The 21,649-nt window shown below is 39.7% G+C and overlaps 1 protein-coding gene across 6 annotated transcripts in view; it reads right to left on the reverse strand.

Annotated features, from left to right (window-relative positions):
• Positions 1–21,649, reverse strand: part of dnm2a (dynamin 2a) — a 65,984-nt gene that overhangs the window by 43,518 nt on the left and 817 nt on the right. For all 6 annotated transcript variants that reach the window (XM_036567406.1, XM_036567404.1, XM_036567400.1 and 3 more), the window contains exon 2: positions 20,850–21,457. In XM_036567406.1, the coding sequence (XP_036423299.1) occupies positions 20,850–21,010 (161 nt within the window). In that variant the 5' untranslated portion in view covers positions 21,011–21,457. The remainder of the gene's footprint in view (positions 1–20,849; positions 21,458–21,649) is intronic.

The following is a 21,649-nucleotide window of genomic DNA, read 5'->3' on the forward strand; positions in this document are numbered from 1 at the left end:
TTTCAATGCTTACATGCCCACTGTATGCACTTTCAACAGTGGACAGAGGTTAGCATGGGCACTCAACAAGTCATTCCAGACTTCTAAGTGGAAGTGTAAATAATTGAACTGGACTGCGGAATCGAGAGACAGGCCGAGAGACAGGCCGAGAGACAGGCCGAGAGACAGGCCGAGAGACAAAAGGAACATAATGTGCAAAGAGGAATGAGTGACAGTTACTCTGAAATTGCTCATGGCAATCAAGCTTGATTTGTCCTCCGTGCCCAGCCTATCGAATTATTCATGAGGAAGGGGAACGAATCAACAGTCATTTTTTCGTCCCATCAGAGTTTTCATTCCCATCAAAGCGAACACACTCACACACACACACACACACACACACACACACACACACACACACCAACAAAACACACAAACAGATGGTGTCCTGCCACTTGCATCAGTGAATTTTAAAGCGTGGTCTTTGGAGGCCAGCGCGCTGACTTGTGTGTCTCACGGCACAGCTTGCCAGACTCTTCAATGGCCAGTAAAGGCCTATTTCTTACAGCGTGATCCAAGCCGAGCACGTATCATTAGTACCCACATCAAAATGCAAAATCTCTCAGTGGGGTCGGACTGCCATGATCAAATACAATTTCAGCCATTTCACTCTACATGACAGCATGAGGATTCCAGCAGTTATCCTATTAGAACATGATCAGACCGGGTGATACTTCAGATCAATTGCGCATGAAACAGAAACGGGCATAAACCTCGCTCTTCAGAAGTCCTACAGCAAGAGAGCAGTACGAAAGCAGTCCCAGACAAGGACATGTCCAGGATGGGGCAACAGAATACTGAGGATGACCACCACTGGAAATAGCCAGTAATTTGTTTCAGTGGGCATGAGAAAATACACTAAATACACACTAATTATGTGATCTGTAACTCTAAAACTAGTACATGTGACGTGCCCATGCATTTTGGGCTGCTGGTGGACAGCAGGTGAGCACTTTGTAGCACTGTACAATGTGCAAGTGGAGTTACTTAAAAGGACACCTTGGCTGATGTATCTTGATGGTGGGAGGAACTTGAAAAACTACAGCTATTTTGGGATCAATTTTTAGGGGCCGTGCTGTTTTTCATTAACTGTTGAACGCAGAAGGAAAGCAGAGCGCCAATATTCCTGTAAGGAAAATGAATATGTTACTGCAGCTGTATAACTGTAGTAACTGTCTTCAAATCATCATTATAGTGAGTGCATTTACGTGCACTTAATATTCCGATAACTGAAAAAAAAAGAAAGCAGAATTTGTCAATAATACGATAAACGTGTTTACATGCACTTGAATAATTAAATAATGTGAAAACTCCAGGTCTACATGAGTCAGGCAGCAATCAGATTTCTGCTTTGCAACCGGCCAATAAACTCACAGAAGAAGACGTGACGTAAACATAATATGAAACTCAAACTTCGTGTCGCGGCTCCTAATCATCTGAATCATCATCTAGAAATGATCATCATCGAGACATCATCATTTTGTCAAGCATGTATTTGGTTTCAGCGCCACTCTAAAAGTGTTTTGCTGCCATCTCTCGGCAACACTGGTTGCTTATTTCCAGTCTGTTTCTGCACAAACGTAGACTGAGAAATCTGAAAGAAATCAGAGTGAGTTTACATGCCCTGAGAAATCAGATTACTGAGCTAAAATCAAGCTCTCTTTATCGGATTTCTAGATCGGAGTATGCCTTTTACATGACCATTTCCCTAAGATAACTGCAGAAATCCGGTTATGATCGGATTATTGAGTGCATGTAAACGTGCTCAGTGGGAAAAAATTGTTTACTCAAATGGCTCATCAGTTGACAAGGATGACAAGCTGAAAGGTAGCAAGGTGGCTACCTTGGTATCTGGATACCTGGCCTCGGCTCTGCTCCTTTTCTTTGGCTGAAAGTGTAAAAAACTTGTCTTGTGTACATTTTATGTTGATAAAAATAGAATCTGTATTTTTTTTAACAATCTAGCAGTCAGGATTGGTTGACACCACAGGGATTCCCAGTGGTTTTATGACGTATTTGCACAAGGCATGCTGAGTCCCATAGTGAGACTGATGAACAAAAACATTAAAAAATATTAATGAATTATGTGAAAGCAATGAGGCTGAGGGATACAATGCTAAAAGAATACTAGATAATATACCACATATTAAAATTAGTTTTAGGTTTGAATGCCCCTCTAAAACCTTGCCGTGTCAGTAATGTAACTATGTGTAAGGATTAAATTATCATTACGATAGCTCTACTTAATTTGATTCCAGTTTGCCCGTCTGAAAAGACCTTCTAGCAGAAATAGTGTGTAAAAATAGGGCATATACCATTAGAAGTGCGCTCATTAGTGTAGTGTGTGAAGTACAGAAGTGTGTGGTTTGAGACGCGGCGATAGTTGTGAACACAGAGAAGTTTGCCACAAACATTCGTCACTTTCCCCATCTGCTCCATCAGAGCGCATCCTTGCAGCAGGGAATATCTGCTCTCAGAGAAGAGTGAGACTCTCACAGGAGCACGGAGAGATGCTGACTTTCCTCCCTTTCAATAAAGACCTGTGATTGTAGAATTAGTTGCAGCAAAGCATAGACAGACAGCAGACTGCACAGAGCACAGACTGCACTGTTTAAATTTAACATTTAAATGTAGATTGACTTTTTTATTTACTTTATTAAAGAAAAACTGATTTAGTTTTGTTATATTTTATTGCTGCCACTTTGCACATCCTTGGTTATAAATTTTGACAGGAAAAATATATTGGAGTTTTATTATCTTTTGCATTAGCAGGAAAGTTCAAAACAGTGAATTCTTGAATGGTATTCCTCTTCACTGTCTTCATTGTTAGTTAACAAATGCATAAAAAAAAAAACCTCAAGCTAAATTTAAAAGCTAAAAGCTGCATAAAAGTTATTTGGTAATGTAGCGATTCATAATCCAAATAACCGATTATACGTTAAAACAATCAACAGATTATTCGACTATCAAATTAGTCGTTTATTGCAGCCCTATATGAAATGCATCATAACTGGTTAATCCTGATTATCACCATGGCAGCTGATAGCCAATAAAATGTGAATAAACAAACCAGTGGGTAACTAAAGGCTCATTTGAACTCATTTGAGTTCCTGTCAAGGAAAGGGGCAGTTAAATACGCATATAATTATATACTGCGGACTTCACTGACCTTTGACGGACATTACTTCTGTATGACCGTGCAATCGGTGACATAATGATGGGTGGCGCTTTATGCATGCTATGTTACGTCTGGGCAACGTAATGTATGTAACGGGAAATGTTCAAATATGTCGGGAGATTTAAACATAACCCCTCCCCCGGTCATTCCTCTAATAACCGCTGAAGCAGAACATGATGTATTCATTCAGGTCATTAGAGAACCCACCTCCCCTAGACTGAGACCAGTGCAGTCAGACCCAACCCAGTTCGAGCTGGGCCAAGTCCAACTCAACTCAACCCAACCCAACCCAACCCAACCCAACTCGGTCTTAACGGGCTGCTTGTTCTCTCGAGCTGCTGAACTACATCTGGTGCTCATCAAAGCCAGATGACTACGCTGCCTCCTACCAGCCTAACCCACATTTTACTGAGATCATTCAGCCCATATAATGCAAAATTCACAAGGCCTCAGGGCGGGCGGGGGGGGCCGGGGGGCGGGGGGGAGACTTACAGCCTCAGACTGGAATGGTATCAAGAGGAAAGGTCCTTACAGACATAAAGCCTAAACTAAAACAAAGGAACAGACAGACAGATCTTTACTTTTAATGAAGAAAAAGAAGAAAAAGAAGAAAGAGGAAGAAAATACCTGAAAGGCTTTGTTAACATAAAATTGCTATTCACTAGTCTAGCCTAGCCTAGCGATACTAAGCTTTGCTCATTAAGGTGTCTTCCTTCATATGAAGAGCAGGTTGTGTGTAAACAATGATTTAACAGTTTTACAGTTTTTCTTTTTCCAAACTGCTGTTAAAAGCACACACTGAAACTTTGGCTTAAAGGTTTCAGCGCTGTTGAGTGATGACATCATCGCAAGGGGGATTACACATGTGGGCGTTTGTTTTTTTTTACCAAGAAAAATGGCAAAATCTCAACAGCTTTCTGTTTAAAATGTTAGGTCATCAGAAATTGAGATGAAAGTTTCCCCTAGACTTTTGACACACAGATAAACCACAGATTGACAGACAGACAGACAGACAGTAGACAAATAGGCAGGCACATATAGGCATGCAGACATATAGACAGACCAACCGACATAAACAGACACATACAGGCAAGCAGACACAGTCAGACAGACAGTGCGATTGATGAGACAGACAGATATATGGAAGGCTGAAGGTGGTACAGTGCTGGAAGGCAGCAGCAGGAGACTAACAGCAGGCCACGAATTCTTACACACACAGGGTGCAGCGGTATACTTCTCTCATGTTACACACACCTCTCACTAGACCTGCACTGCCGTCTCACTCACACACACACACACACAAGAAAAAACCAACACTTTGTATGCTATAGATTACAGTACTGGAGAATCAGTCAAGTACAAATTAGAATGCGTTGGACTAGCTCTCTCACCTCTCTCACAAACACAAACTTATTTCCAGGGGAAAAAGGCGGATGGGTTTATGTCCATTATTCATGGGCTGTAAATGATAGAGGAGGCCGAGCAGATTGTGTATCATTTCATGTATTATGCAGAAAGAGAGAGAGAGTGGGAGAGAGAGAGAGAGAAAGAGACAGAGAGAGAGAGAGAGGAAAAGACTCAGACAGTTCTGCTCTCATCTCTTCTGCTCAGCACAGCATGAGTTTCCCTCAGTATGGAAAAAGGAGGAAAAAAAGGAAAAACATAGCCAAACAGTCGACCTCCTCCTCTTTCTCCTCTCATTATCCCAACATGACAACACTGCCATAGCAACCCTGACACGGCTCACTCACGTTATAGGCCTAGTCAAATAGTACAGCCCGAGCCCTAATGGCCCTGCTCGAGCAGAAATGTAGGTTACGTGCATGGCTGCCTGAAGCGGAGACGCTTTACGGCTGGGCTCTGAACTTTTCTCAACCCACTTTGTCTTCTTCTACTAATAATTCATGGCCTCTTCCATTCCACTTTCCTCAGCAATCTGTCGCAAAAAAGCCACCAGGCGAGATGTGCTTTCTCTGACACAATAGCCAATCAGTTTGAAGATCTCCAGCTCCTAAGCTCCGCCCATGCCGCACAGGGTGAATTAGATAAAGGCCTCGCCCGAACCAGCCTGAAAAGCAAGATATGACGATAACGCTCCCTCCCCGGGGACAATGACATCAACAAGGCCAATATGGAGGCCGGTTCTTTACAGTTAGAAATGAGTCCGACGTTTATAAAGGAAGTCATGTGAAGAACAGGTATTGATTAACAAGGCACGCTGAGATCACCTTCAGCTTTTATTTTGCATGACGCATGGCTAAGCTAAAAATAAACCCCCTTATTTGGTTAACACTTGCCCAAAACTACATCAGGTACTAAAAATGAGCTAAGCGATATGGCAAAAATGTAATTACAGGATACTTCAAGAAGTTGTCACAAAATATTTGTTCTTCTCAAAATATTTATTTTCTTCTGACATCTGATGAGTTGGAACAGAAAGTAGTGCCATAATAAAAAAAACACTATCAAAAACTATGAGTCCAGTGATTTGTACTTAACATTTCATACAATAAATTCAATTAAACAGGGCTAATTATGCTCTCTTTGTAATGAAACAAGTGGGAAGCTTTTGTTTTTTTTAAGCACTGTGATATCCTTGCAATTCTTACGAAAGGCACGCTGTCATCTATTGTGAGCCAAATTATCACAATAACAATCAATGTGATATTTCCCAGATTAGTCAAATTTCATCACGTGAAGACAGAAAATATATCAACCCACCAATTCAGTGCAATGTTGATTTTATGCTTTAACAGAAGAGCAAAGAGTGAAAGTTTTGCTCATATTTGCAAATAAGTATATGTTAAATTTTAAAACTTGATTGCCTGAAAGTGAGTGTGTTGTGAAGGATGTGACTGAAGGCAGAGTTGGTGCAGCTTTCATCATTAAATAAGCTTGACTGATGTTACGTCCACAAACAGTGAAAGTTTCCATATTTGGACTGTAATTTCTCTGAAAAACGAACATGCTGGTACAACATCCACCAAAAGACACCTGGAAAAACGAGTCCCCATCAGCGTCCAATGTTTTAGCTCAGTAGCTTATGTGAGGTAATCTCCATTATATCACTCAGCCGATACGAAAAGCTACCAATATCCCTCAGCTATTTTTGAACAATAAAACATGTTTTGTACTCCTCTGTATGGTGCTAAATTTTTGTGCATCACCAGCTCTTCTCCTGAAAAGGTGAGTCACAGCTCTACATTAATTTTAGGCGAAATTCTTATATATTTTTTTTTGCCCTTTGATATTTTTGGCATTGTCGAATCTCGTAATGTGTCTGAATTAGTCCCTAGTAGAGTTGGGGAATATGATGATATTTTAATGTTACCATGATAAACAATATGCTTCTGTGAGCATATCATGAATACTGTTAGTACTTAAAGAACACTGACCAACTGCATGTTTCAGTACAAAGAGAGCCCCATCTAATCGTATTTAGTGCAGTGCAATATGCGAAATTTTGAATAAAATTCATTATGATGGCAGTTTTCAAATGTGGCACTACTAGTGCATCATGTCTATGTCAAAATATCATGATACATATTGTGTATTGTGGAAATGTCTAAGTATCATGATATATTTTTGCCATATTGCCCACCCCTAGATAGGATGATAAGAAATGAAAAATCCATAAATTGGGACAAAATTTCAGACAAATATCAATAGTCATCATTTAAAACCTCAAAAAAAAAGGCATTGAAAACATACATTTTAATACTAATGCTATCAATCATATCAGACCTCATGGTTCCTCTTTTTAATGCTTGGCGCTCTGAGCTGAAAAGTTATACAGAGTTTTAGAAGACAGAAATAGAACAATGGTAAAGACAGACGATGCCTTTGCCTTTAAAACTGACGCATGTGAATTAACTCTTTTCTGATGGGCTGACGTGCATTAGACCTCATTAAAAAGCAGCTCAGGCTGAAACACTCCTTATTACTTCACCGTGAGGCTGAATCTGAAGAGGTTAATCTGCTGTAGGCTAAACAGACAAATAAACATGAATGTAGTCATTTATTCTGACATCACAAAAACAAAGAACTCAAAACTGGACGTTTTCGCAGTTCCCGTATTTGGACTGTATGGACTTGGGGTTGTGAGTGAACGGTACGCTTTGAAACATACTCTTACTACAGAAAAGCAAGGAAACATTAGTTTCTCATGAGATGAGCTGCTTAACCTCAAAGACATTCTGACTAGGTTGAAATCAGTTTTGATGAATAAGTGATAAGAATTCATGATGAGCAAATCTACTGGGAACTTTATTGTCAGGGGTTCAAGCACTAGTCTACGTTATTGTTTGTAACCGATTCATCATACTTGACATACCACCTTTATTTAACGCTCTTCAAACAGCAGGAAAAGCTTGAAAACCCAGCTCGGCAGCAGCCGCTGTGACTCTGATTATTCGCCATTGTGTATATAACCACTTGTTATTGTTGCAGAGCAGCAACAGATGCTACGTGGATTAATTAACGTGCATCAATGTTTGTCGTGCGCGAGTGTCACTGTGAGGGACGGTGCTTTTGTGTGTTAATCCACAGCTGTTTAAATGTTAGTGCTCCGGGCACAAGGGGAATAAAAGGCACGAGAGAGCTCTAGAGAAGCGGAGGTGACACGGCACCATTATTGTCATGAACAGTTTGTCACTGTTCTATCTGAGCACAGATCACTTATAGGCCCCAGGTCTGGTGTGCTCAGTGGTCCTACAAATTCAGAGGGAATTGGAAGGACTGGGAAGAGAGGTAGCTTTGGATAAACACATACTCTCATTCCCCATGGCCTCTCTCTTTCACTTTCAGTCTATCTGTCCCTTCTGCACACACCCACTCAGGGTAGAGGCAGTGTTTCATTGCTGAGTCAGAGCAGAGTTAGATTAAAAACATGGCCTGCAAACTCAAAAGCACAACAACTCTTTTCAAGCAGTGGGCTTCATCCCACCAGACGCTACGACAATCATACCAGACTAGCAGCATTCTACAAAATCTCAAACAAACCCCGAACCACTCGGTACAAAAAAAGCCAACAACAACAATTGTGGATTTCCTGAGAGGAAACATATAGCCTTTGCATATTTGTCTAGATTCTGTCACTGATACACTCGTATGCAAAAGTTGACACCTCTGGTTTTCTAAGTGAAAATAAGTCAACACACCATCTACATAGAACACACTACTGCACAGTTTAATGCACAGTTACTGTTTTGTTGCTGAATTTAACACACTGGGTTTAAAAATAAAACATTTGTTTTTATATTTCATTTTTTTCCAGTAATTTTAATAATTAGAAACTGTGCACTAAAATTTTACATGTCAGACAATGCCATTTTACATGTGTTCTTCATAGAGGGTGTGTTAACTTATTTTAACTAAGAAAACCAACAAAAGCATGTAATTTGACCAGAGATGTTCAAATTTAAATTCAACATTTTCTGAAAAAGAAAAAAAAGTTGTGAAATGAGTGAATTTTAAAACATTAAAAAAAGGACGATGGTGAAGACTGAAAGAAGGTGCGTGTGCCGTTAATAGTGATGTAAATAAGCTCTGTTCTGTGTTGTGCCTCATTAACATTAATAAGCAGTCTAGAATGAAACATTCCTTATAACTTCAATGTTAATTGGTGGGGCTAAACTGCTGTAGACGAAATAGACAAATGTGTGAATGTGTTTGTTTTTGTGACATCACAAAAATTCAAAAGGGAAAACGAACACTTCAGTTAACAGATAGTCTGTATGTAATGGGGAGCGAACAAAAATAAGAGCTTTGAATGACACTATAATATGGTCATTTATTAAAACAAATGACTGAAGATTCTATTTCATCACTACCAAAACAATAACTTTGACAGATACATTTACTTTCAATCAATGGGATCTAAATGCTCCACATGTGACCATGAGGGACAGGGATGCAGTGTCACTCCCTGCTCTAAAACACAGGGGTGTGGACTAAAGTGTTTCAGTAGTGACACGAAAAGATGGTGTAGCATTTTGTAAATTTCATTTTTATTTAAAAAAAAAAAATCTAAATCTTTATTTAGATTTAGATCAACATTATAAGTACTATTCTCACAAGTTTAACACATTCAGGGGTCAGGACCAGAACATACACCTCCCAATGGAAAGTACATTATATACCCTGCTGCTTATATACCCTGCTGTAGGATTCCACACACACACACACACACACACACACACACACACAGGCTTCTATAACAGGACAAAGATCTAAAACATACCTCAAGAACACACACTCTGAACTACACCAAGAAACAAGAGGCTTTTGGAATGGCCATCATGGTCCCTTGACTTCATTGAAAATCAGTGGGCAGATCATAAACATGCTGTGCATGAAAGACAGCCTAAGAATATTGTAGAGCTACAAGCATTTTGCATAGAAGCGTGGGTGAAAGTTCCTATAACAAAAAGAGAAAAACTCCTAGCTGGCTACAAAAAGCGTTTGCAAGCTGTGAAGTACAAACTCTGCCACAATTTACTACTGAAGCTCCAATCTGTTTTCTAACTGTGAACATTTTCATCCCCACATAATTTGATTCTCAACCTTGAGGTTTGTGTTCCATTATGTGTAATGTGTCCCTTGTTAACAGGACTGAAAGTAGAAAGAGGCCAGTGTCATCACGACATGTCTATTCCGCGCACACACACACACACACACACACACACACACACACACACACACACACACACCACTCTTCCTCAGGGATACCACACTGTCATCACAACTACTACTCTGTTACTCAAGTGTGTGTGTGTGTGTGTGTGTGTGTGTGTGTGTGTGTGTGTGTGTGTGTGTACGCCCTGTGAAACACACCCAGAAACACACTGCGTCACTCCACGAAATCAAGAGATGACGTAACCACTGCAAACAGAGAAACAATCAGCTATTGACGAACGGCCATTGAAACCTAAGCGCCATGGCTGTGAGCTCCAACTAACCGATGAGGTGCCCTGCAAGCTTTCAGGTGAAAGAGGCCATTAGAGGATAGTTTGAGCTTGTTGGCCTACTTTCAGATGCTCATTTTAAATGAACTGCTCCAATTAAAAGTAGCTCATTTTAAAACTTAGCAGATCTTAAACAAAAAGTATCACGTCTTTGATATAGTAGTGATATTGCTTTGAAGGTGCTTGTTTTACATTATAACAGACCTCCAATGTGGGGTAAAAAAAAATATATATATATCAATTCTCAATCAAGTTCTTATATCACTCTACACAGAGACAGCTATGCTCAGTCCTCAGTTGCAAGCCTAAAATATTTATTGTGTAAAATCTGGGTTTCTTAAATTAAGAACTGACCATTCACTGTTGACAACTGAGTCATATGATCCAGTAAAACCAGTATTAAAGTCATTCACTTTCAAAACGAACATTTACCTTGCAAGAAACAGAATGTCAACTGGGCGTTTCAGCTGGGTTGAAGCAAATACATGTAAATAAAAGAAAGCAGGAAACACACTGATCAAGACATCATGGGTCTTACAAAAACCACATAAACTAAAGTTCCAATTTCTAATTGGTACTACAATACCATTAGAGAGCAGCGGTGAGAAGTGATTGTTTATTTGATGTCCTTTAATTATAGGGAATACTCGACCCGTTGTGGAAGTTTAAAAATAGGATTTTTTTTATATGCATAATAGCTTTCCTCTAATATTATACGTTCTAATATGGAAGAACCATGAGATGTCTGAACTTTATACTTCACCAGAGGGCTGTTCGGATCAGAGTTTCGTATCTCTGTCCAAAGAAAACACAAGATAAAAACACTACTTTGGCCGCCTAAAGGCAACTGCACATCGTCTGAGGCACTCCACACCGTCAGAGGGTCTCTGATGCTGGACAGGAGAGAGTACAAAGCGCAGCTACAGCACAAACTTTCTGTTTATATAGTGAATTTATCACGTTTTTTATCAGCTAACTATTCACGATCTTGCTCCTTTCCAACTAAAAGACATGAAGTGAAACACAATGTGACTGGGCCAGTTACGTTAGCTGAGGCGAAGAGAGATCATTAGCTTTTATCTGTTTGACCTAAAGACTTTAGATTGACTGCCTTTTTCTGTGACAATTCCAAGCCATGTCACCCATTTTGTGGATTTGGAGTCTGGGTTTAATATAGTTCAGTAATATTAAGATGCTGAGTCATGTCACTGCCTCTGGCGGCATGCAGTGTGCGGTAGCCTGTAGTCCTTTATGTGTGTTTGTTTCTTTTGGCTGGGTATTCTTTGAATATTTTAAAAATAATGACATACAAATTCAAAACAAATTTAAATAAGCCACCCATCCCTAGTTCATAAAACCTTTAGAGGGCAGCAACGAGTAGTTAATTTGAGTTCGAGCTGTTATGACATGGGAGCTACTAAGTATTGACACTTAGGAAGCAAGATAGCTAATGAGCCAATTTGGCCACTTATGTACTTTAATATTTGCATTAGGGCTGTGTATTGGCAAGAACTTGGCGATACGATACAGGGATTACGATTCAATATATTGCGATACACTGCGATACTGTAAGCAAAGCAATATACTGGTTTTTTTTAAACCTAAACTAAATCTGAGTAAAAGAAAAAGTTTACTTTGGATCAGTGGGATCTGCACTTGCATTTATCACAGTCCCTGTAACATCCAACATCATAGGACTACTTTTTGCGCAACAGGAACAAAGGAATCAATATCAGTAAAAAAAAAACAAAATAAATAAAAGTTCTTCGACAAAGAGCCTTGTCGAAATGTCCTACCATAGGGCACTGATATAGGTAGGACACTTTGATGGCCTAAATCACACTGAAAACAGCTTCTTATTCACCAGCTTCTTGAGTGAATGTTCCCGTTCCATCTTAAATTTTGCAGTAGATATCACTGCAACGCCACAGGTGCCTGAATGTAGCTAACTTACTGGTGGAACAAGAAAATTCGAACAAGACTCTGGTGAGTAGGAAGCTGAACTTGTCTAAATCTCCTAATGAGAAAATGTTACCAGCAATAAAAGAATAAGTAGGATATTCTGAGAGCCTAAATCACCTCATCAGGGGGTAAGTAGTAATATTAAGCTGGACAATACAACTGACTTAAAGTAAGGCTGAAATAACAAAAGCACAAGTTACTACGCTACAGTAATGATATAGACACGCTCGCTAGATGGGCAGAACAAACACCGGGCTACGTCTTTCAGATTCAGCCATCGATGGTAGCGTTACTAGTCAGCTAGGTTTGTTAATGCTAGCATTAGCGGTGCGCCCTTACGCTACTTGTTTACGCAGGAGTGGAAGAGTCTAATGGATGAAGATTGATCACAACACCGCCATCTAGTGGTCAGGAGTTTAAACACAACACAAAATGAACCACAAATCCTTGCATGTAAACTATTAATTAAAAATTGATTGTCTTTCTGAGAATTGATACAGTATCTCAAAACGCATTGCGATACTCAAGTGTATTGATATTTTCTTACACCTCCAATTCGCATGCAATAAACAAAAAAGGATGATTAAATTGTTAGTGTCAACAATTTATATGGTAGTTAAGCATGAGCTAAAACTGAATGATCAGGACAGACCTGATTGACTGATATTATCGGTCATCAACTTGTTAAAATCATCACTGCTGACAATTTTTTCCTCATCTGTCATATCCCAGACCTGAGTCCTGATAATGTGTTTTAATCAGATTCTCATAACAACAATTAAACCTGCATCCAGGCATCACCGCTTAGTTATTCCAAATTATACAAGCAAGCTTCGAGAAGGAAGCACAGCGTCTGCTGGTATTTTTGAGATTGTGGTCATGATCACTGGGGGACAGAGAGATGAATCAGAGCAGCAGACTAAAGATGAATCAGGAAGAATGACTACCAGCTCTGGAACAGAAACTTCAAAGAAAACCCTGACAAAGGCCGCCCACAAAACCAAAATAATGAACTACAGGCCCGACGTTCAGCAGTGCTATTTAGACTCATCAGTGCCTCTATTACCTTCTAATCAATAATCCACACAGTGAAAATGAAAGGAGAGGCGCTACCGAGCAAGAACAAAAACACTGCACCTGAGTGTAAAAAGTCATTACTCGCAATAAGTAAATCATTCATTACAAAAAGACCTTTTGTATCTCCTGTTCTGAAATTCAAGCTGGAAAAACCTGGACGTCTGCAGGACTCCTCTTTCCACTGGGTAGTAAAGTGGAGATGCTGCAAGCTGATACATTTTAGCTTATAATTGGAATGGCAAGGCACATGACTGTTTGAAATGATTTTCAATCAGAGTCAGTCGGAGGTTCTTTTTTTTCCAGCCACCTGCGGCTCAGAGCATCTACGGGGTTTAAAGTCCTTTAAGCATTCTTTTGAAGCCCTATGGAAGAGACTTTGTGTGCAAACTCAAGGCTGTGTGGACTAAATCTGAAGCTTAATGGAACCTGACAGCCCAGGCAGGATTCTGATGTTGGCTTAACAACAATTAAAATCCCACCTTTCAGCAGAGGTCTGAAGCAAATCATTATTTATTACGCCCCTGGCACGCTGTTGTTTGTCTCAGACGTTTGTTTCGATGGGCAATTTATCTCAACTGAAAAGCGGCCGCAATCGCACAGAACTTCCCACAGCCGACGTCTATAGTAGCTTAATGAGGAGCGTTTCTCACAGTAAATTTCTTCAATAAGAAAACTGTCATACTGCAATCTATTAGGAGAAAACAGCAAAGGAAAAAACAAACAAACAAAATCTCTTTCAAAGACTTGGCTTTTTTTCAACCCAGGCCTTTTTCTTCAATTGTCATGTCCCATCATTTATTAACAAGTACAGCAAACTTTGATTAGTATCGCGAGTTCAGTCATGCCTTCAATAACACTCCTTTTCAAAAATGTTATATTCTGAACTAATAAATCAGATTGTTATCGGTATCGACTGATACTCAAGGGTTTTGACATTGGAACTGGAAAAGAAAAAGTGGTATCGTGCCATCTCTGATCATTAGGGACGGACTAAATTATCAGTCTCTGAAACATTTCATCTGAAAATGGAAAAGAAAAGAAAATAATAAATAATAAATAAATAAATAAAAGGGCACTTTTGGTTTTCAGCTAAAAGAGAAAAAAAGGTTGACAAAAAAAAAAAAGAGAGTAAACAGAATAACAAAGTCTTAACAATTAACAAATCATTATAGTGAAAACAGGAAAACAGTGACTACAAACTCTCCTGTGCTCGTCAATCTAGACGTGTTCAAACACTTTGAGTGGTAGACGATCAACAGTGAGGAAAGAAAATTGGCTGTGTAGAACCATTTCATGGGTTTTAATGAAGGACATTAAGCAAGTGATTTAAAATCACTGTTCATGGCAAGCATCAGAAGAGGGAATGACACTCAAGGACTTCTCCAGTACCGTGTTAATACCACTAGAGAACATGGGGCCCCGCTCAATACACAGAAAATAGCTAAACAGAAACAGAATGAAAAGTCTCTGCCAGGCCGACTCTAGCCATACATTTCACAACTGACAACCAAAAGAGCAAAGTACAACTTAAAAATTCATGGAGTTCATTTGGAATTATTATTATAGACAGGTGCGTGTTGAATTCCTGTTTTGGTTTCAGCTAGGAACTTTCATTTCGGTCCATTACTACTTATAATTAATTATCAATAAAAGCCATGGAATCAAGGAGTATAATCCATCGTTTTTTTTTTCTTGCCATTTTGTATGTACAAATACTGTCAGATCTGCTATACAAAACTCCAGTCCTGGTTTTATTTCATTTACACACAAACCAGCGAGTTGTTCTGTGTGTCGGCATCACATTGACTGGTACGCTGTAAAAACAACATCAGAAACACTGCCAGAGGTCAAGCAATGCATCATGACATCGTGATATCAAAATTGTGACAATACACACTGTGGAAAACTAGCATTCTAGTAATTATGCGTCCTAAATTCACTTAATATGTAACTGCAAAATACCTGTTTTAAATAAGGGGGAAAAAAATAACTCAATTTGTTGATTACTTTGTTAAATATTTTTAAAATATCAAATGGCATCAAAGACTGGGACGTTTCATTTGGCAAATGACTGGATGCTATGGAGCTGATTAGTATCTTGTCAAAAGCCATCAAAAAAAAGAATATTTGTATGTATGTGTCACGCATGAAAAGTGCCAGCTTTACCTACAGTGAATTAGCATGTACCAAACCTCTCAGAAAGGGGAAAAACTACTAATGACTTCTTCTTTCTACTTCTACTTCTGAAACTACTTCTTGCTTTTGGCATGAATGCAAGTAGGGCTGTAACAGCTGATCAATATCATCGATAACATTGATGATAAAAAATAGTTGACCATGAATCAAGTTATCGATTAGTTTGCATTTCTCATTTATATCACCTGAAAGAGGAAAAAGCAGACAGTGCAGACCAGGGTCTTACGCGAACCAAAGAAAAAACAAAAACTTAAAAAAAAAACTACACTTTAACATTGTCAAAAAAGACGTGGTAGTAGTGGATGATGGAATAAATACTGCAACCACAGTCAAAAGTGAAAAACACCACTGCATCACTGCCTGCTTTTTCACCCAATTCTATTCAGTTTAGCACTGCCATGCTGGCTGAATCGATGAGCTGCATTTTAAAACTGCTCGTCAAAACAGTTTGAAACTGTTCGGCTAAACTACAAGGTCATCGGGGCCATTTGTACGTTAACTGTAATGCACACAGAATGCTTTTTACTTTTTCTCCAGGTTTCAGCCTCCTGTCCACACAAAAAAAGCATTAGCTCAATGAGGTTCTTTAAAACTCAAACTATTTTCAGTATTTGTTTTTATATAAATATATATATAAATATAGAGCACACCTCTTTTTATCTACAGGACCCCCACACAACCACCACAGAGTAAGTATTATCTGGGTGGTGGGTCATTCTCAGCACCACACTGACATGGTGGTAGCATGTTAGTGTGTGTTGCGCTGGTCTCAGTGGATCTGACAGCAGTGCTGCTGGAGTTTTTAAACACCTCAGTGTCACTGCTAGACTGAGAATAGTCCACCAACCAAAAATATCCAGCCAACAGCAGCACTGCTGTGTCTGAACCACTTGTACCAGCGCAATAAACACTAACACTCCACCACCACATCAGTGTCACTGCAGCGCCACTGCAGCACTGAGAATGACCCACCACCAAATCATACGTCACTGGTGGTCCTGACTTGAAGAACAGGGTAAAAGGGAGATAACAGAGTATGCAGAGAAACAGATGGACTACAGTCTGTAATTGCAGAACTACAAAGTGCACCTGTATGATTACTGGAGCTGATAAAATGGACAATGAGTGCAAAAACAAGGAGGTGTACTTGATGAACTGGCCTGTCTGTGAAGTATACATGTATGTTTACAGGCGTGTTTACACACACACACGTTTTTCTGTGTGATGTTATGGACTGCCATGACAGCTATGTTTCTTTATTGCTCCTGTACTTTTTAAACAGAGGTCTTCCTGTTGTTAAGGAAGCCCTTGATAAAACCCTTTTAAGTAAATATAAATAAGAAGACAGTAGGAACTAGAAGTAGGTGTTCAGTGAATAATCACTGGATTTTTAATTTTTCAAAAGAAACATTACTGCTAGTCTAATATCTGCGACTAAAATAAGAACAAAGTCATTCAGAGTGGTTTGATGTGAAATGTGTCATTCTAGCGCAGTGGTTTCCAACCCTGATCCTGGAGGGACCTACCATCCTGCAGAGTTGAGTTCCTACCTTCAGGTTTTCGGTTCCCAAGTAATCGTTTAATTGAAGTCATAAAGGACCAATAAATCGATTATATATAAAAATAGTCATTAGTTCCAGTATTGGATGCAAGCAAGAGAACTAACTGACTCTGCAGAAATGCAAAATAGTCAATGAGTCTTTAGAAAGCATGGCCTGACATCGTTTCTCTAGAATGTCAAAAGGCAGTGCAAAGTTTCTGTTTTTAAATAGCTGGAAACAACTGCCTCATTAAACTGTGTTTAAGCCCAGTGAGAAGCTGCACAGACTAAGTTTCTCAATACCAAAAGATTTACTAAGGTCTTACTATGTACAATTACAAACGCTCAGCAACAGCTTAAATAAAGGCTGGGTTGAAAAAATTAAACGTGCCATTTAACGCCATTCACAGACTGAGAGTTCATTTCAAAGTCACTGCTCCAGAGTTGTTTGATTTCCTAGAACAGCGAAGGTCATCTGCACAATGATACACTGCATGCGCTAATGCAGACAGGCTCCTTGATGTGAGTCTAGAGCCCTTACAGTGCAAAGTCACCCAGAACAGATTCATGCTTGTGCATCGGCCTGTGTTCATTTGTATAAATGCGTGTGCATTAAGCAGTTCACAGCTTTGCTCTTGCTGTGCGAAAGGCATGTAGGTTAAAAATGTGTACATAGTTACTAGAGTGAACGGGGTGTGCCACACTTACTGTTGTTCCCCAGGTACAAAAACCTGCTCAACAGGCTGGTTTTGCATTACAAAGACACACTCTCTCCCATGTAGGGCACAGGGACAAAAGGCCTACACAGGAGGTCATACGGGTGAGTTATGTATAGCATAGCTAATTCAAAAAAATACTACAGTCGCCTGTAGTCTGAAAACTGATAGACATCTTCGGAGTCTAAGAGGGATCACACTAGCATCTTAGAACTTGTGTTCACTAATTATTATTACTGCTTTATTAGCAGACAGGTGCATTTGTAAATTCATGAATTTCTAAGCCAACCACAAGAAAGCTGCATTCACCACACCATGATGTTCATAAATGACTAACATTAAAGGAGAATTCCACAGATTTTCTTTTCTCTTTGCATATTTAAATTGCTATGATCTATTCACAGCAGAACGGTACATGCGGGGCATTTTAAGCCAAAACAGTACCCCCCAAAAAAAAAAACAAAAAAAAATACAAAAAAAGCAGATTTACCATTATTTTAGCATCTACAACATTACTTATAAAAACTCAAATGTTTGCTCACTGGTCAGGAAAAAGACCTGTAGACCCCTGGTTTCTACCACCATAATATCACTGTAATCAGTATGAATAAGTCTGTTAACATCTGAATGGTGAAGTTTTTGGTAGAATTGGTAGAATACTGGTAGAATTCCCCTTTAAACACCTTTTGTAGTAAACATGCAGGCCAAATCAGTAAAGACATAATTCTGCACTGAGCATTTTGTCTATGATATGATGAACTGGTCCATCATGTGAATATATCAATAGCCAAAGGCCTCATGAAAGCAAACAAATGGCAGTTCTGATTTGGTGATGTGACCATTTCCTGATTTTACAAGTTGACAAGGCCCATATGCACCACATACGTACCAGCTGTGATTACATGATAAAAACCAAAACACCACCACAATCATTTTGCTCAATACTGACAACACTATGACTTATCACTATTATTCTGTTAATTTAGGAACAGTTTAATTCCACAGTATCATTTCAAATTGTGCATTATATGCTGATATTCCTCTGAATGTGTAAATGTTTGAATCAAAATAGGACACATCCTTTTATACTGAATCTTAGCCTATTAGCTAACCTTAGTTAAGTTCACCAATATCACATTCAATTACATTTGGTTAACTGAAGAAGCCAAAAACAGTGAACACAATTAAAATGTGATTAACTGTGCAGCCTTAATAACAGCCTACCACTGCATAAACAAACTCCCAAGCCTTCGGTCAGCTGAAACGTAACAAGCGAGACAGACAGGCTATTCACCATGGAGAAACAACAAAATGTGAGCAAATGATGCATGACTCCCAAACAACAGCATGAGTCGCAGTAAATTCAACATGATCTGAGGGAGCAGGACATGGCAGACAGACAGATGAGAAAGAGGAAGGAAATGATTGCAGGAAGGCCAGGAGCCCAAACTGCCCTGGAGGCATGACTGCATATAGGCTGTTGCTCTTACTCTCTGATCCAGCTCCAATTCGGCCTCCTGTATCCACTTAGACACAATATCAGAAGGAAGAGGGCAGGGGTGATTCAGCAGAGCTTCACTGATACGGCAATATCTTTTACAGAGGCTGCTCTTTTGCTTGGGTGTGGTTGTTGCAAATAATCTATAAAGCCCACACTATTTACCTGTTACAGATAAAGCCCATGTCAGGTGGAGCACTGCATTGATAGTGCCCTTGCACTCACCTGGACTATAAACACAGCAAGGCCTCCTCACAAGTATACTTGAGTATAAGTGTGATTTTACCTAAAGGGGCCTTGCGGTGAAAAACTAGCATTTCATATGTTATTCGTCTTGTTATGCAATTTTCTATAGCCCTGCATCGTATCCCTCCGAGTCATCCGTTTGACAGCATTCACGATTTTGTTGTCTTTTTTTTGTGTTTTCATACTACACTACCCAGCATGCACTGTGCAAATATGTCATACAACCACTGGGAATCCCAATGAACATCAAGAAATCCACTGATGTTAAAGGCTATTAAATACAGAAGTGATATTCGGCTTCCTTGCAGCAATCTTTGATAGTCATTCTGCATTAGCCCGCTAGTAAGTAGCTCACCCTCTATTCACCCCAAAGGGCTTCCAGTTTTTCATAAGCTCCTCCCACCTTCAAGACACATCATCAGAAGGTGGATTTTCTCGTCTTTAAACTGTAAACTTTCACTCTCAAGACTATTGTGGAACCACTGTGGGGTGTGATTAGACATGTTTATAACATATGTATCAATGGTTAAGGTCTTCACTTTTGCCAGAAACCCACTCTGAGTAATCTGAGTACATGAATGCACTATGTAGCTCTTCGTTTAATAAAAAAGTGACAGCTTTGAGCAAAACTGACACTTTTCTATGGAAAATTAAAACAGCATAAACGTTTTGCAGAACATTATATATACAAAACACTGGACTTTTTTGGGTTGTGACTACAGGGGACCTCAAAAGTCTCTAAAAACGAACTGTAGTGTGTCTGTACCTCAAGAGATCCATAACTATAACGTTAACACAACGAAGCAGGACGACCGCAGCAGAAAACCTGAATAATCTCACAGCTGCAGGATGTTGAAGATTTGCCCTACAGATTAAAACAGCACGTATCGTCTTCTTAAAAGAAATTTAAACTAGCACCGTAAAAGGAACAGCTCTACACGAATGGAGGTATGAATAACACGACATTATACCACTTCAAAGAGAAAGAAAACTATAAATAATTTTATTTCCGTATTTTGTTGCTATACCACCCCTTTCAAGGCCAGCGGACAGAGGCCGCCTTCAATTCCCTTTTCACTCATTTGTCGTTTGCTAACTAACTAGCTAGCATAGCTAGCGTTAGCTAAGTTACCTCAGACGACTCACAGCGTAACCTAGCTCCCCAATATTTTCCGCTCACCCATCTCGTTTCAATGAGCCCGCTTACGAAAACAGCGTAACTCTTGTATGTGTATACGACCCACAAAATCATTGAGAATCGATTAACAAACGACAACAAAAAAAATGCAGCGGTATAAACCGGACACAATGAACCAGACGGGCGTGTGTCAGTTCGTAAACTTTACCAATGGCGGCTTGAAAGTTAATTTAATGAGCTTAATCTAATGTTAAACGGTCGCCCGTTGAAGTATGAAATCAATAATGCACCAACCTGCCGACGAAATTTTCCAAGACTGAGCTTTTTCCGGCGCTCTGTCCTCCGACCACGGCTATCTGTGGCAGGTCTAGGTTGCAGCTCTGGCCGATGGAACTGAAAGCGTCCTGGAGTTTGTTGATCAGGGGGATCAACTCCTCCATCCCCCGGTTCCCCATGGCTTCACTCGGGCTCGACTCGTCTCGTCTCTCCCGGACACAAGCGCTGCTGCAGGGGGTGCTCGGGTTACTTCCAAGCTTTAGTTTTCACCCTTCAAACACCTTCATTCATCGGCCCGTCACTGAGAAGCAAAACTTAAACAGCTTAACGAGACTCAAGAGCCTTTAACTGACGAAAAACATCACATTTAAATAAGTTAATTTATCCGCAGCCGAAACTCACAAAACAAAACTTCCAGCGACCATCCGGTCAGGCGACATCCGACCGGTGACTTCAGCCCCGCCTCCTGTCACAGTGCAGCACAAATATTCATTGGTCTGTTCGAGAGTTCCTCCTTCTCTGATTGGTTCAGCTTGTCAACCAAAAAAGGCGTTTGCAACACCATTGGTTAACTGAAGTGTCAGTATTTTCGCAGTTCCACCCACTTGGATTCGATTTCGCGGTTGCTGGTTCAGAATCACAAAATGAAATACAGAAGCAGCCTTTAGTGTCATAAACATAACGCATTTTATAAGTGTATATAATTAATTTTTACCTGTTTGCTGATAGACTACAATAGAGTACATGTCCTTACACGAGTTACTGTATGAAACGACCGTGAACCTTAACGTAAATATTAGTTATTTTATTTTCTATAA

Source organism: Colossoma macropomum, unplaced genomic scaffold, assembly GCF_904425465.1.
Source record: "Colossoma macropomum unplaced genomic scaffold, Colossoma_macropomum, whole genome shotgun sequence".
NCBI lineage: Eukaryota > Metazoa > Chordata > Actinopteri > Characiformes > Serrasalmidae > Colossoma > Colossoma macropomum.